Source organism: Neophocaena asiaeorientalis, unplaced genomic scaffold (genome assembly GCF_003031525.2).
Source record: "Neophocaena asiaeorientalis asiaeorientalis breed wild unplaced genomic scaffold, Neophocaena_asiaeorientalis_V1.1 scaffold126, whole genome shotgun sequence".
Taxonomy (NCBI): Eukaryota; Metazoa; Chordata; class Mammalia; order Artiodactyla; family Phocoenidae; genus Neophocaena; species Neophocaena asiaeorientalis.
In genome coordinates, this window is record NW_020174565.1 from 152,843 (window position 1) to 167,725 (window position 14,883).

Below are 14,883 nucleotides of genomic sequence, written 5' to 3' on the forward strand. Positions count from 1 at the left end.
GTAAGTCTCACAAAAATAAAACACCAGGTAAAGTCAGCCCAGTTCTTCTAATTTCTAAAGTACTGTGTTAACATGACTTTAAACCCCAAGTCCAAACTACTGACACGTGGCTGGGAATACTTCATTTGAAATCATGGGGCGTGGGTGGAGGTGCACATATGTAGCAACTAACACTACATTGTACATTTTTCTTTTATTAATATCACACACTTACAGATAAACGGTTGAATGTTGGCAAGTTGTCATTCACATCTCCAATATTAATGATGCAAGTTGCAGTTGTCTGCAAACCAAAATATTGACCATCCATGTCTTGCACTTTTATTTTCAATTGGTATTTATCAGTTACCTGAAAAGTAAGTATTAATTACTGAGTGAAAGCAACATTGTAAATGAAATCTTAATATACACTCTATAATTTCCCTTGCATTCAAAATTTAAGAGGTACACTATTAGATTTCATAGTTTTCATGTACTGGCAGAAGAACAATTTCCTCACACTAGTAATTTTCAATTAATTTACAAAAATAGAGTAGTTTCTCAAATTGAAAATGCTACTCATGGAAGTAACTGGTTTTAGCATTACTTAACAGAAAGAGAAGATATAGTCATAGTACATTTTAAATTGCCTAGTAATTAATCAAAATCTTTATCTCCTATGCAAAATACATTCTTATATTCAAAAATACACAACAGTTACTCTATACCAGTCTCGTAATGAAGCAATAAAGGTATCCTCCTGTAAAAAAAGGTGGATTTTAAATATTTACTTTACATTTACTAAAAGATCATTAAATTAGCATGAAAACAAAGTTCTGGAACTATGTAATTTTTTCTTCTTCATGGAAAATAGATTCTGGTTCTTAAGGGTTTTTTTCCGTTCTTCAGAGATTACAGAAGGCTCATCACTGGTTTTAAAAATTGTGTATCTCCGGGCTTCCCTGGTGGCGCAGTGGTTGAGAGTCTGCCTGCCGATGCAGGGGACACGGGTTCGTGCCCCAGTCCGGGAAGATCTCACACGCCGCGGAGCGGCTGGGCCCGTGAGCCATGGCCGCTAAGCCTGCGCGTCCGGAGCCTGTGCTCCGCGGCGGGAGAGGTCACAACAGTGAGAGGCCTGTGTACCGCAAAAAAAAAAAAAAGTGTATCTCCTCATAATGGTTTCATTTGTCACAAGTGTTGAGATATGGAAGGATTAACAACAACACTAATAATAATGTCTCTGGACTGAACATTAGGAGGCTTGGGTTCTACTTCCAAGTTCAAAAATAACAAATGTACTCTTGGGCAGTTGGAAACGTATTTTTCCCTAGCTTTCCTCTTCTATAAAATTCTAACACCACCTTCCTTTATAATTCACCTCTTTTCATAAGACTAAATTATATGTAAAAAACTATCCTAACTGTCCACCTAGAATATTCACCCTTCTCTTAAAAAGCCACCTTCTTTGGGCTTCCCTGATGGCACAGTGGTTAAGAATCCACCTGCCAATGCAAGGGACACGGGTTCGAGCCCTTGTCCGGGAAGATCTCACATGCCGCGGAGCAACTAAGCCCGTGCGCCACAGCTACTGAGCCTGCGCTCTAGAGCCCGCGAGCCACAACTACTGAGCCTGCGTGCCACAACTACTGAAGCCCGCGTGCCTAGAGCCCATGCTCCGCAACAAAAGAAGCCACTGCAATGAGAAGCCCGCGCACCGCAACGGAGTAGCTCCCACTTACCGCAACTAGAGAAAGCCCTCGTGCAGCTATGAAGACCCAAAGCAGCCAAAAATAAAATTAATTAATTAATTATTTTAAAAAAGCCACCTTCTTCCCTTTAGACCTCTTAAACTTTCTAGCCCTCATGTATTACCTAAAATAAAACTAATATTTCTCTCGATCACTATGCTTTTTACAAACCCAATTTTTCCCAATTTACTCTTCTCTCATAATCAGTCACATGAGAGTTAAAACTTCATGGCCTTATTTCATTAAAAAAATTTTAAAAGCTCATACTAGTATTACTTATGGGAGGGAATATGTATTCTGTTTGTAATAAACTATGATTTATTGGGAATGATCAACTGGCTGATAAAACAAAGAAAGGAATCAAGTTTGGGACCTAAATATTAACTTGTGATATCTTCAGATGGAAGAAAAATTCTGATGTTTAAAGAGCTTAAAGGGCTGAAGGCCAACAATAAAAAAAATTGGAAACCTGGGATCAGAAAGTGAGTCCAGAGCTCTCTTGGGTAAAAGCACTCCAAGACTCCTTCATTAGTCAAATGTTTTCAACTGATTTATCAGAAGGATCTATTCAAGGCTTGATGATAAAAGAGAATTTGGTCTATAATCTGCTCTTTCTGAGCACATAAATTCCATGAAGAATCTGTATAATTTGTACAGCTGTGACAGCAATTGAATGAATTGGCATTGCAAACGAAATTGCATACTTCACTGGCACGTACTCATGGTAAAAATAAATTATAAAATTGAATTAAAATTAAAAATTTACCTAGGAATGTCCTTGTAAATGCAGTAAAAATGATTAATTTTAATAAATTTTATTAGATTTCAACCCATAGTCTATCTAAAGAAATAGGAGGTATATATAAAGCACTTCTGCATAACATAGTACGATGTTCTTTTCATGGAAAAGTACTTGTGTGATTGATTTATAAGCTGAACTAGCTATCGGGGTTTTTTTTCATAGAATAGCATTTTTACATGAAAGATACCTATGGTTATTCAGACTGGTATATTTGGAAGACATTTTGTCATAGGTAAGGTGAATATGTCATTTCAAGGAAAACAGCTATTTGTTGCCAATGGTCAATTGGAGTTTTCAAGCCAAAATGAGGATTCTGGAAAACTTTTATGAACCATCGTGATATTAATGGAGATGAGGAGGTGATTTTTTCCAATATTGCTTAATTAGATGTGTCAATATTTGGAGGATCTACATAACTCAGTGAGTCAATATTTCCTATATGACTAATGCACGATGTTACAAAATCACACATGGTAAACTATGCACTCATAGCAGAAGAAAGACCAATGTATTTTGATGTAACAAGGTAAAAAAGTTCATGGACAAGGCTTCTTCAGAGTGCACATTGCAAAACACATTTATGACACTACCACTTGTCAAGATTTGGTGTATCAAAGAAGACTCTCCACAATGATCTGAAATTACTGTTAACATACTCTTTTCTAACTTCATATCATGTTGGATTTTCTTTGCATACTTCGACTAAAACTATATAACAGACTGAATGCAGGAGATGTGAGAATCCATTGGTCTTATACTAAGTCAGGTATTGAAGAGATTTAGAAAATGCATAATAATGCCACTCTTCTCACTAAATTACTTATTGTTTTAGAAATGTAATCATTTCTTATAAAAATATTATTTACATTAACATGTAATATATTATTTTAATTGGGTAAATAAATACATAGTTTAAACTTTTATAGTTTTAAACACTTACAGATTAAATAGTGATAAATATAAGCCACATAAACAAAAGATCTTTGGAATTTCCAATAATATTTAAGACTGTAAAGGGGTCCTGAGACCAGAAAAGTTGCAGACCACTTCTCTAATCCATGCAAGACGGAGAGGAAATGAATCGATATGAGTTTTAGGAATCAAAGAAAAACGTGACAAACACATATTACTATATTTTAATATTAAGGATTATAAACGTAGGAAGTAGGCCAGAATAAAGGTTTGGTGGAGGAGGTAATAGTTTAATAACAAAATGAACAATTACTAAACTGGGGTAGTTGCAGTAGAAATGGACAGAATGTGAATGTTACGATCACTTTGGAATCAATATCAAATTCTTTGGAAAGTAATTTGATCTACAAGAGGAGACATCAAATACAATTTTGAGAACATGAATCCAAGGTGACATTAGAAAAAATGTGTAAAGGAAAAGAAGGTACTAATGGCATTTTAACTAGAGAACATGGGAAGGAGAGCATGTTTAGAAGGAAAGAAGAATTCATTTCTAGATGTACTGAATCTTAGGTACCTGTGAAATGTTCAAATTAGGATTTCTAGCAGTCAACTGAAAATGTTAAACCAGAGATCAGAGACAGATAAACTTTTCATTTAATCTATGTAAGGGGAAAGAGTATAGATGAGATTGTTGATGAAGAAATGACACAGATAGAAAAAGAAGCATCGTTATCTGTAGATAAGAAAATTCTGAAAGTTTTACTTTTCATATATGACATTTCTTGTTTTTTACAACTATAAATATGTTTATATTAGGAAATTTGATTTTATAAAACATACAATTCAGGAGAGAATGAATTAGCGGTTCAAAATCAGAGCACTGCAAGGTCAATGACCTCCATCAACCTACCCAAAATAATTTTTGTTAAATCAGATTCACAACATGCTTTTCAAAAGCACATCTGCAGGTGGTATACAGAGATATGCAGGTACTGCTAAGTAGCCATGTGATAATCAGGCTTTATTTGTTAATATTTATGTTACCTCTCTGTCTAGCTGAGATGATGTTGTGGTGATCACACCTGTAGCTGGCTGCATAAAAAAGAGGGTGCGTGATGCTGGTAACTGCTCGATGATGGAGTACATTAGACGCGTGTGCAGTGTGTCAGGCTCATCTTCGTCAGTTGCACAAACCTGTCCCACGGTAGTACCTACATATAGAAAAATCCTCTTTAATTTCAAAAACTTTTACACTTTCAACTTTCCCTTTATTTGACTCCTCTCCATCTACCACAAAAAAGTTTTGGACCACATAATTGATAATAGTAATAGGTTTTATACATTTTCAGACTTCTATATAAAATAGCACTTACTTTTAAATATCCCAGCATTCCAACATTTTGGAATTTGGTGACCATATTTGTATTTACTGTATTTATTGTATAAATTTATAAATGTTGATAATATCCCTCCATGGCCTTTGTATTCCTAGACTAAAGAATTCCAATTATTCTTCAACCTTTTTCTATTTGTAAGCCTACACTTAAATTGATCAGATGGGTCAGTTTGCTCTGAAAATTCTTGGTTTAGTTAGATCTTTCTAATGGAAGACTCAAAATCTGCATTCCGACTCCTAGCTGAAATGGTCAATTTTCAGAAGATTGAGAAAATATATTATTCTCCATGACCTTTATGATAATACTCAGAATACTATCATTTAATCACTATAGAACATCAGCCAGCTCTCTTCAAGGCCAAGACATCCATTGCTCAAAGACTTATTCTTTTTCAGAAAAGAATATTCTAAAAATATTCTTAGAATATTTAGAAAATATGGTCTCTTAAAAGTATTTATTTTACCTCACACAGGAAGGCAAAGTAACATTGAGTCACTCCTATTTTTCAGGCACTGTGCTTAGCCCTCAAGGTATATTGTGCTTCATTTAACCTTCAAAACAACCTTGTGTATTAATATCCCATTTTACGGATGAGGAAACCGAGGCTTGTCAAGATTAGGAAACTTGCCCAGGGTCATGTCAGACAGCTAGCAAAAGGCAGAGTAAAATGCCACCTACAGCCACCTGTCTGGCAAGTCCCTTGTTCTTGGCAGCAGGATGTGCCACCTCCCAGGGGCCAGAGTGAAACTCAGCTAATAAATTTAAACATTAAGTTGCCATATATTGCCACGGTAGGTACTCACCAACTCTGCTGTTTTCAGAAACATTAAAAATGTAAGTTGTTTCTGTAAAAATTGGGAAGTTATCATTCTCATCCTCGATTCTGATTAGTAGGGGCAGTGGAGATTCTGGAGTATATCCATCCTTAGTTGTTGCAAAGGCAACTAGCTGTGAAGAGAGTAAAATTGAAAAAAAAAAAGCAAAAAAAATACGGTTCAAACTTGCTTTCGCTTTGGCTTTCATTTGGAGACTGTTCAGCATCACAGTGTGGATTTCACCATTTGTTACTGTTTTTGGATGTGAACATAACCTTAATGCCAGAAGAGATGGTTAATTTCATGGTGCACTATAGCATTTTGTGTTTAAATTTATCTAATATAATAACATAGCTAAATTTGGTTACCTCACCATTGCTGTATTGTTGTTCATGAGTGTAAGGGTTTTTATTATTATTTTCCCGAAAGTGTCTTGAGAACTATTTTGCTTTGTTTGAAAGTTTCAGGTGCATGAATTTTAAATACAATTTTCTGGATCTTTTATAACTTTGAATTCTTAGGATTCCAAATTCCCCAGGTGCAGTTAACTGAGATATTATTTTATTTTCTAATTAGAATTTTAGGCATATTGATGATTGTATTTTTTTTTTTTTTTTTTTTGCGGTAGGTGGGCCTCTCACTGTTGTGGCCTCTCCCGTTGCGGAGCACAGGCTCCGGACGCGCAGGCTCAGCAGCCATGGCTCACGGGCCCAGCCGCTCTGCGGCATGTGGGATCTTCCCAGACCGGGGCACGAACCCGTGTCCCCTGCATCGGCAGGCGGACTCTAGACCACTGCGCCACCAGGGAAGCCCATTGATGATTGTATTTAGATAACTTTCTTCATAAGAATTTTTTAATTTAAAAAAGGGGAGTCAGAAATGGACCAAATGAGTGGTTATACATTGGGTCTAGAATGCGATTTATTCTTTTGATTTTATAATATGAATTTCAATTCCAATTTTTCTCATAACAGCTATCATAGAAAGAACAGACCATCACAGGTACTTAGAAGGTCATGTTGTAGTAATTCTAAAGCTAAGTAATTACATCATCCAAAATAGATATAAAATAATTAAAACTAAGTTAAGCAAAATGACCAGCTCCTGTTGGAAAATCAACACAACATTAGGTTAAATTCTTATATATTAACGCTCATCCCACCACAGGAGGTTGCCCAGATGATGAAAAGACCTAGTTATCCTAGTTAAGCACTGTCCACACTCCTTACTTGCTTACCACAAGTTAACTTTCTCTCATTGCAAAGGTACCAAGGCTTAACTTCTGAACTTGACTTACCTCCTATGGTATCACTCTCAGTACCATAAGAGGTTCACAGATCTTTTCTGCCAAATAAATAACTACTGTTCAAAGTGGTACTCTTTTTTTCTTTTGAAAAGAAAAATAGTAAACTGTAATTCGCAGAACAATCTAATAGAATCGAAGGCTATTTATTCTATAAAATTCTTTTTGCTGCCAGTCAGGTCTGTACTATCAGATATACCCAGAGCACGGAGGCCAAAAGTCAGAAAACAGTCAAGAGTAAATGAACTGAGGAAGGCAGACGAAATAGCCACGTTTAATTTTACTAATACAATATGTAAACTTTAGACTTACCTCAAAAGATGGATACTTTTCACGATCTACAGGACGAGTACAAAACAGGTTTCCAGTATCTCTCTCTACATAAAATAAATTTAGAGGTTCTTTGTCAACTCCAGGCCCACTTATGGAATAGTAAATAGTGTAGTTTTGTGCTGTATCAGATTGAATCTAGAAAGTAGACATCATATACATAAAAGACAAATTTGTATTTCAGCAAAACTTTCATTTATATACTTATGCAATCATACTGACATTCTACAATAAGTAATTGCCCTCTTTAATTTATTATTATGTCTGAATAAAAAGCAGCAATAGAATAAGGAAGCCTAATAATTGTGAAATTCAAGAGCAAGGCATGAGGAAAATAATGCAATAGCATCTTAGCTTTCCGGAATAACTAAGAAGTACTTTAAAGGCTACATGTAACTACATGGATCAAGCATTTTGGACTTTCCCTGTCTTAGATAACAAAGTATTCTGAGCATGAAAAGTTATCCTTCTGTCAAAGTTTTACACCTCAAGTTTTATTATATATAACATAATATTTGAGACACTGAGTTTAAAGTATACTGTCAGCAGGCAAACATTTGGAAAGTGGTTTCCTTAATTAGTTTTTGTTATTTCTCAGCATCTTCTCTATTATAGGGGCTAAATGGGAGGATGAAAATGAGTGAGAATGGAAATGACGTAATATCCTGGCAAGTGTGCTACTTTGGTATTTGATTCAAAAAAAATTTTTTTCCAAATTGTTTTCACCCTCTTAGTAGGATCCTTATCTATTAGGATGACTAACAATTATTTTCTAACAATTTCTTTCTCAACTTTAAAATGCTCTTTTCTCAGCTGCATTGAATTTGTTGATGGGATATAAACAAGGATTCTCTCTCACCATTTCAAGAACTGGGGGAAAAGAAACCTAAGAGCTAGACTGAATGGTAGTGACCACTGATAAGGGAGGAAGGAAAGAAGATTTGCTGGGGTTTCCACTAAAAATGAAACAGGGGAGAGAAAATGTGGATCCAGTATGATTTAAGCAGTGGACCTGGGAAGAAACCATGGAAAGGTGTACGTGTCTTTCCCCTTCATGGCATTTGACCTGTTATCAACAATTTCATCCTTTGTTACGGAAGGCGTTTTGGGATTTTCTAGACTATGCCCAGGCTCTGAGATACCCTTGATGATATGAAAATTCATTAAGGAAGCATGTGTTTGACAGTGCTATATGGGTTTTACAGTTTTATAAATGGCTTTTGCATGACTAAAACTGCAAAAAAAAACTATACGTAGGTATACAGAGATGCATTTATACCATATATTGAAACATATGATAGACATACTCACCCATACATTCATACACACATACTTTTTAAATAACTGCATACTCATTGTCTAAATTTTTTACAAAGATGGAAACCATAGACTCTCACAGTGGAAGGAAAGTAAATTATACCTGTTGAAGAAAAAGTGGGAAAGGACCCAAGGAATTCTCAGACACTGAACAAGGAATAGGAGCCCATCTTCTCTTGGCACGTATTAGAACTTTTTCTTGAGAACGCCTTTTCCTCAGTACCTCAATTTAGAAGACAAAAAAATATTAATAATAAATATTATTTATTTAAAAGCCAACAACTACATTATTTTCAAACTTTAAAACTCTGATACATCTTCCTCCTCTCATGAGGATTAGATGGGGAGGCGTAAGACCATGGTAGTGCTTGAAAACCAAACGAAATGTCAATACTAGAAAAAAAATAACCAAGACATCCCTGCCCTAACTGTTATCACAGCAATCCTCTTGAGAAAATAACTTGGTGGGAACATGGAAGAGAGAGAGATGAAATTGGAAGCCTAGAAGCAAAACTGAAAAAAAAAAAACAAAACTGTACTGTTGCCACACTGCCATGCAAAAACATGGGAGGAGAAATATGCAAAGAATGTAAGTAGACAGGTGCCCTTCTAAATTTAGCATAAGCGTCTTCCACTCACCGGCAACTAGGAAGAGCCAGGGGACCAACAGAGAGATCTGTGTCAGAACGAGGAGAGAAACATGGTGACAACTCTCAAACAGCTGTCATGAGTAATGGCCAGTGGTTGAATGAAGTCATTTTGATCTTGGATGTCAAAAAGTCATAAGTATGTGTGAAGTCCAAACCTTAACCTAAGATAGTCCTCCATTTTCTAAGACTAAAAATTATGCTAAGATACATGAGACCTATCTCTGGATGCCTCATGTATCTCAGAGTAATTAACCATGGCATGACCCTATACTGCTGCCCAGAGTAGGACACCATCCTAAGTCATTAACATGCCATATGAGTTCTTGAATAATTAAAAGCTACAAAGTCCAAGTTATATACAAATATCTTAAACAATAATGTTTCTTGTTTTGGAAACCTATTCCACAGTGAAGATCAAGATGCTTCTCTGTGTCTAATCTCAAGCTCTCATGCTGTCCCATATCCCAATTTCTCCTTTTAAGTCCCAAATAAAAAGAAATTATAACCTGTGATAACATAGGTTGAACAACCCTTTTCCATTTCAAAAATGTTAACTTGAGTCATGACTTTTATTCTTCTTCAAGCTAAATTATCCCATATCTTTTTTGATTCACATCTTCCCTGGTCATGTTAGTTCCACCTGAAGAAAACAGTTCGTCATACTTCATTTTTATACTTTGGTATACCTCCGTTTGTTGCTCTAAAAGGACAAGTATTTTCTTCTCTTCTTGGGTCTCTGTGTTGGAAAGTAATACGGTAAAAGATCTCTTCGCTGAGGACAAAAGAATGGCATTTGTTGTATAGACTGAACCATCTTCTAAAATTTGGAAATCAGGATCACTTGAATGAATTAGATTTGCAGATTTAAAGCACTCCTTCAGGTTAACTGTAGAAAATGTACAGAGCAATCATTTGTAAGGTAAAACAAAGCAATATACAGCTTTAACAGTAAGCTATGCATTTGAGGTGGGGCAGTCAAAAACTTTAATTACACTGACACTTGTAAGTTTTGCATTTTTAAAAGGATATATGAAACTATACGGTTAATTCAGTTGTGCTTAACTAAACGTATCCGTCACTTCTGATACCTACTTCACAGCCTTTTAAAGAAGAGACATTTGTTCTGAAATCAAAGCATGTGAACTCTACAGTCTGAATATTAAACTCACACCAAAAAAGTTTTTCTTTATTAACTGAAACTAGCCACAGAGCAATACATGAGAACACTTAAAATAAGTTAAACAGAATCTAGAGATTAAAACTGGCAGTTTTTACATTAAATTATTACTGAACTCTTTGCATCTGTTGTTAAATAGTCATCGTATTCTGTGTCTTCATTGGTCTGATCTTTTGGTATACATTTGAGTTATATGAAAAAAATAATGGAAAACAAAATATGTGGAAGTAAATGTTGTAAGATGCCAAAATATTTTAGGATAAAAATCCAAAAACAACACCTTTAAACTCAAGAAATAGTTTCAATACTATTTCTCAATTTCATAGACGTGTTATAACATATACCATATCCTTCGTCTAATGTAAATATTAGTAATTACTCAAACTAAACAATTTTAACTACTTTATATAATCATGTTTTTCAATAAAGTACAATATTCCGTTCATTGGATTGACACCATATATATTTTTTAAAAAGTATTGGAATGTACTATATTAGTTTTAACTATTAGTTCCAATAGAGTTATCCTCCTAAAGATTACACTAATTTTACAAGATCATATACCGAATTAGGATTTAGTACATATTTTGGCACTTTCTTACCTCTACCAATATATTTTACAGCATCTAGTTTGGAGGGAACATGTAGTGTCACTGTTTTGCAGGCATCACAGGCAAATGTTAAGATCTAAAAAAATCAGTATTATACATTAAAAAGAGCCTTTTCATGTGTACATAGTTTACACAAGTTTGTATAATTATAAATCTGTTTATATAATTAGCAAAATAAAATAAAAAGCATACACTGAATTAAGAATTCAGAAAAAAACTGCATAGAAGACAAGAATAAAAACAACAGACTAAGAGCCATGGATCCCTCCCTCACAAAGCATGTAAACTCAGAGAATTGCTTATCCTCTTGGGCTTTGTTTCCTAGTCTGTAAAATGAAGTTAATAATAATTTCACTAACTTAGTGGATATACTGAGAAACCAATGACACCCTTTTGTGGGAAATCACTGGAAACTATTAGGAAGGCAGCACAGGTATGTAAAAGGAAAGAGAAACAAAAACAAATTTAATGAGCCAGCAAGTTGTTTCAATTAACTGTCAACTGTCTATGAGTTTTGTTACCAAATCAAAAATATCCTAAAGAAAATTCCAATGCTTTTAAAGAGAAGCACTGACTCATTGCCATGGAGTGACTTAAAAAGTATTTACATATGACCCCACGCATATAAGCACACGACTTTGAAATATGAACTTATTTTGAAGTTCTCAATAATGAGAATTAAGGTCAGTGTTAAAAATATTTCACTTAAAAAATTTAAATGATTTAGTGATTTATGCTGAACCAATTCCAATACAATATATATTTGAGCACACTGAAAATAAATTCTGTTCTCTCTGAAACTTTATAATGGATGCTTCTGAAAGTTTCACAGTTTTTTGCAAAGGTTTTTGATGAAAAGCAAAACAGCCAACCAGCATTTACACTGTTATTTAAACTTTTATTTTTTTGGGCCATACCGCGCGGCCTGCAGGATCTTACTTCCCCCACCAGGGATTGAACCCATACTCCCTGCAGTGGAAGCTCAGAGTCTTAACCGCTGGACTGCCAGGGAAGTCCCTACACTGTTATTTAAAAGTCTATAAACATAAATTAAAATCATCAAAATTTGGATGAAAATTTTTATTTCCAAAATACACTAAAGACCCTTTAAGTATCTAATTTAATTATGTATGAAGGACCAAGCATGGCAGAGATTACATTTCATTTGGAACTCAGAGATGGACATGACAAAGAGACTGTACTTGAATTAGAAATAAAAAGATGAAAAGAATCTTCATTGGTTGCATAGCCCAGAGAGAATAGGAGTAGAATCAGACATGCGAAGAGTCCAGCTCAAGGTGACAGAAGGCATACACCCACTGATTCATTCAACCAACATTTCTTCTTTCTGCCTAGGTGCCAGGAAGTGTTCAAAGGTTACTACGGTGAACAAAGAGAACTTGACCTCAGAGATTATTTTACACTAAAAGACAAGAAGTAAATACACAAATGCACAAAGGTCACACAATGCCAAGAGTAAGTGTTACGAGAAAAATAAAACAGGAAGAGAAGGTGATAAAGACCAGAAACTTGAGTGAAAGCAGGATGCAAACCAGTTCACTAACTGGGGAAGAGTCTTCCAGGTGGAGCGAAAAGCCAGGCCAAAGGCCCTGGGAGGGGACTTCACCTGGTGTGTTGAAGGAACAAAAAGAAGGGTGTAGCAGTAAACACAGTGAGGGAAGAGTAAGAGGACATGATATTGAAGAGACAATCATAGGCATATCATGTAGGGTCTAAAAGGCCACAGTAAGGAGTACAGATTTTATTCTGAGGGCAAAGAGAAGCACAGTAGGTTTTAGACACTGTGGAGTGGTGTCACGTGGTGAGCATTTACACAGACTCATTCTGGTGGCCATGTGAGAACAGACTATGGGGAAGACAGAGTGGAAGCAAGGAGACCCACTGGGAGGAACCTATCTGAGAGGAGAGGTGGTGACTTGGACTAAGGTAAAAACGATGGAAAAGGTGAGAAGTGGCCGAATTAAGACAATATCTCAGATAACAGTATCCTGGACATCCAGTCATTCATGCATTCAACAAATACTTACTGAATGTTCTAATATGTACTAGACACAGCGCAGTAAAAGGGATTCTCATGAAACGTTCAATTCAAGGATAAGACTTATTTGTAATTTCAATAATGGAGGATAAAAGCTATGACAGGGAAGTACAGGATGCTTTGGGAGAGCACTAGGAACTAGCCTCCTCTAAGAGCCAGGTGAAGAGGGGCAACAAGTTAGCCATGTCACAGGGAGGCACAGCTTGTATGCTGCAAACATAGGAACTGCATATGCAAAGGCCCAGAGATGACACAGACTTGAAAATGCAATTTGCGATGGTTGATGCATATAGCACAAGAGGGACAGGAGTTTAAACTGGATTCACAGAAGTAGGTGTGGGACAGGTCCTGAACAGCCTTAACAAAGTACACATATATATTTTTCTTCCTAAAGATAATAAGAAACCAAAGATTTGTTTTAAGCAGATAAATTACATAAGCAGCTTTCTATTTGAATAAGGTTAACTCTGACCAGTGTGACAAATGAATTAGGGGAACAATTTTCATTTCCAATAATGGGACTTAGGGCATTCAGTCCAACCCCCAGGTCAAAACTAAAAATGATGGATACATGTTTTTAAACCATCCTAAAACCATCCAGCTAGGCAAAAACTGAGGATAAAGCTGGAACACAGTAGTAACCAGAAACAACTTCTTATCTGAAAAGATTAGATTCTGGCTTTTTGGCCTCAAGAGAGGGGAGTGAAATCAAAGCACAGACCTGGCTAAGATCTAGGAGAAGATCTGTCCACATTAATCTGGATCTCCAAATGCGAAACCTTCATTGTAAGAGTAAGCTAGAAGTAAACTGGTCCTCACATGGATTTGTGATCCACATTCACATCACTCATTTGCTCTAGGAAACACAGGCCGCTAATTAGTTTAAAGAAGCCTTGGCATGTGATCAGCACCATAGGTGCTGAAAACCATTTGACCAAGTCAATAACCATTCTTAAATTTTTTTTAAAAAGTGCCCCCAATAAGAATTGATAAGTGCTACTTCAATAGAATTTTATTTTATATTATAATGACATCATCGATGGAAAAGCATTAGCAGTGGCCTCACTAAACTCAGAAACAAGATAGACTTCCCAAGGGTCATCATCTACAGCTAACATTACATTAAAGTATATTAGGCAAGAGAATGATATTAGATGGCATATGAATTGAAAAGAAAGAGGTTAAAAAAACCCACTATTTGCATTTGATATGACTATTTATCTGGAAAACCCAAGGAAATTAACCACAAAACAATAAGAAAATTTCATAAGGGAGCAGAAACAGCTATTAAAATACAGAAATCATTAGTCATCCTACACATAAACAAAATCTGTTAAACAATATAATGGAAAAGAAGAAATCATTTTCAAAAGTGATAAAAAGTTAGAATACCAAAAAGTAAACTTAACAAGAAACATGTAAAGTTTGAGAAAAACCTGAAACTATTTCTGAAGGACACAAAAGCAGACTTGAACAAAAGAAATATATATTATTATTTTGGATAGTAAAAAATCAACAACGTAAGTATATCAATTTACACTAAGTTAAATTATAAAGTTTATGATCCCAATAAAAATCCCATTGGGCTTCCCAGGTGGCACAGTGGTTAAGAGTCCGCCTGCCAATACAGGGGACATGGGTTTGTGCCCCGGTCCGGGAAGATCCCACATGCCGCGGAGCAGCTGGGCCCGTGAGCCATGGCCACTGAGCCTGCGCATCTGGAGCCTGTGCTCCGCAACGGGAGAGGCCACAACAGTGAGAGGCCCGCGTACCGCAAAAA

General features: G+C 35.8%; 1 protein-coding gene across 1 annotated transcript in view; it reads right to left on the reverse strand.

Annotated features, from left to right (window-relative positions):
* LOC112408361 (desmocollin-2-like) overlaps nt 1–14,883 on the reverse strand; it is a 32,528-nt gene that overhangs the window by 14,588 nt on the left and 3,057 nt on the right. Inside the window, exons 2-8 of the mRNA XM_024757962.1 lie at nt 11,036–11,120; nt 9,943–10,142; nt 8,710–8,829; nt 7,272–7,427; nt 5,645–5,789; nt 4,489–4,655; nt 215–349 (exon numbers count right to left, since the gene is read on the reverse strand). Coding sequence (XP_024613730.1) covers nt 215–349; nt 4,489–4,655; nt 5,645–5,789; nt 7,272–7,427; nt 8,710–8,829; nt 9,943–10,142; nt 11,036–11,120 — 1,008 coding nt within the window. The remainder of the gene's footprint in view (nt 1–214; nt 350–4,488; nt 4,656–5,644; nt 5,790–7,271; nt 7,428–8,709; nt 8,830–9,942; nt 10,143–11,035; nt 11,121–14,883) is intronic.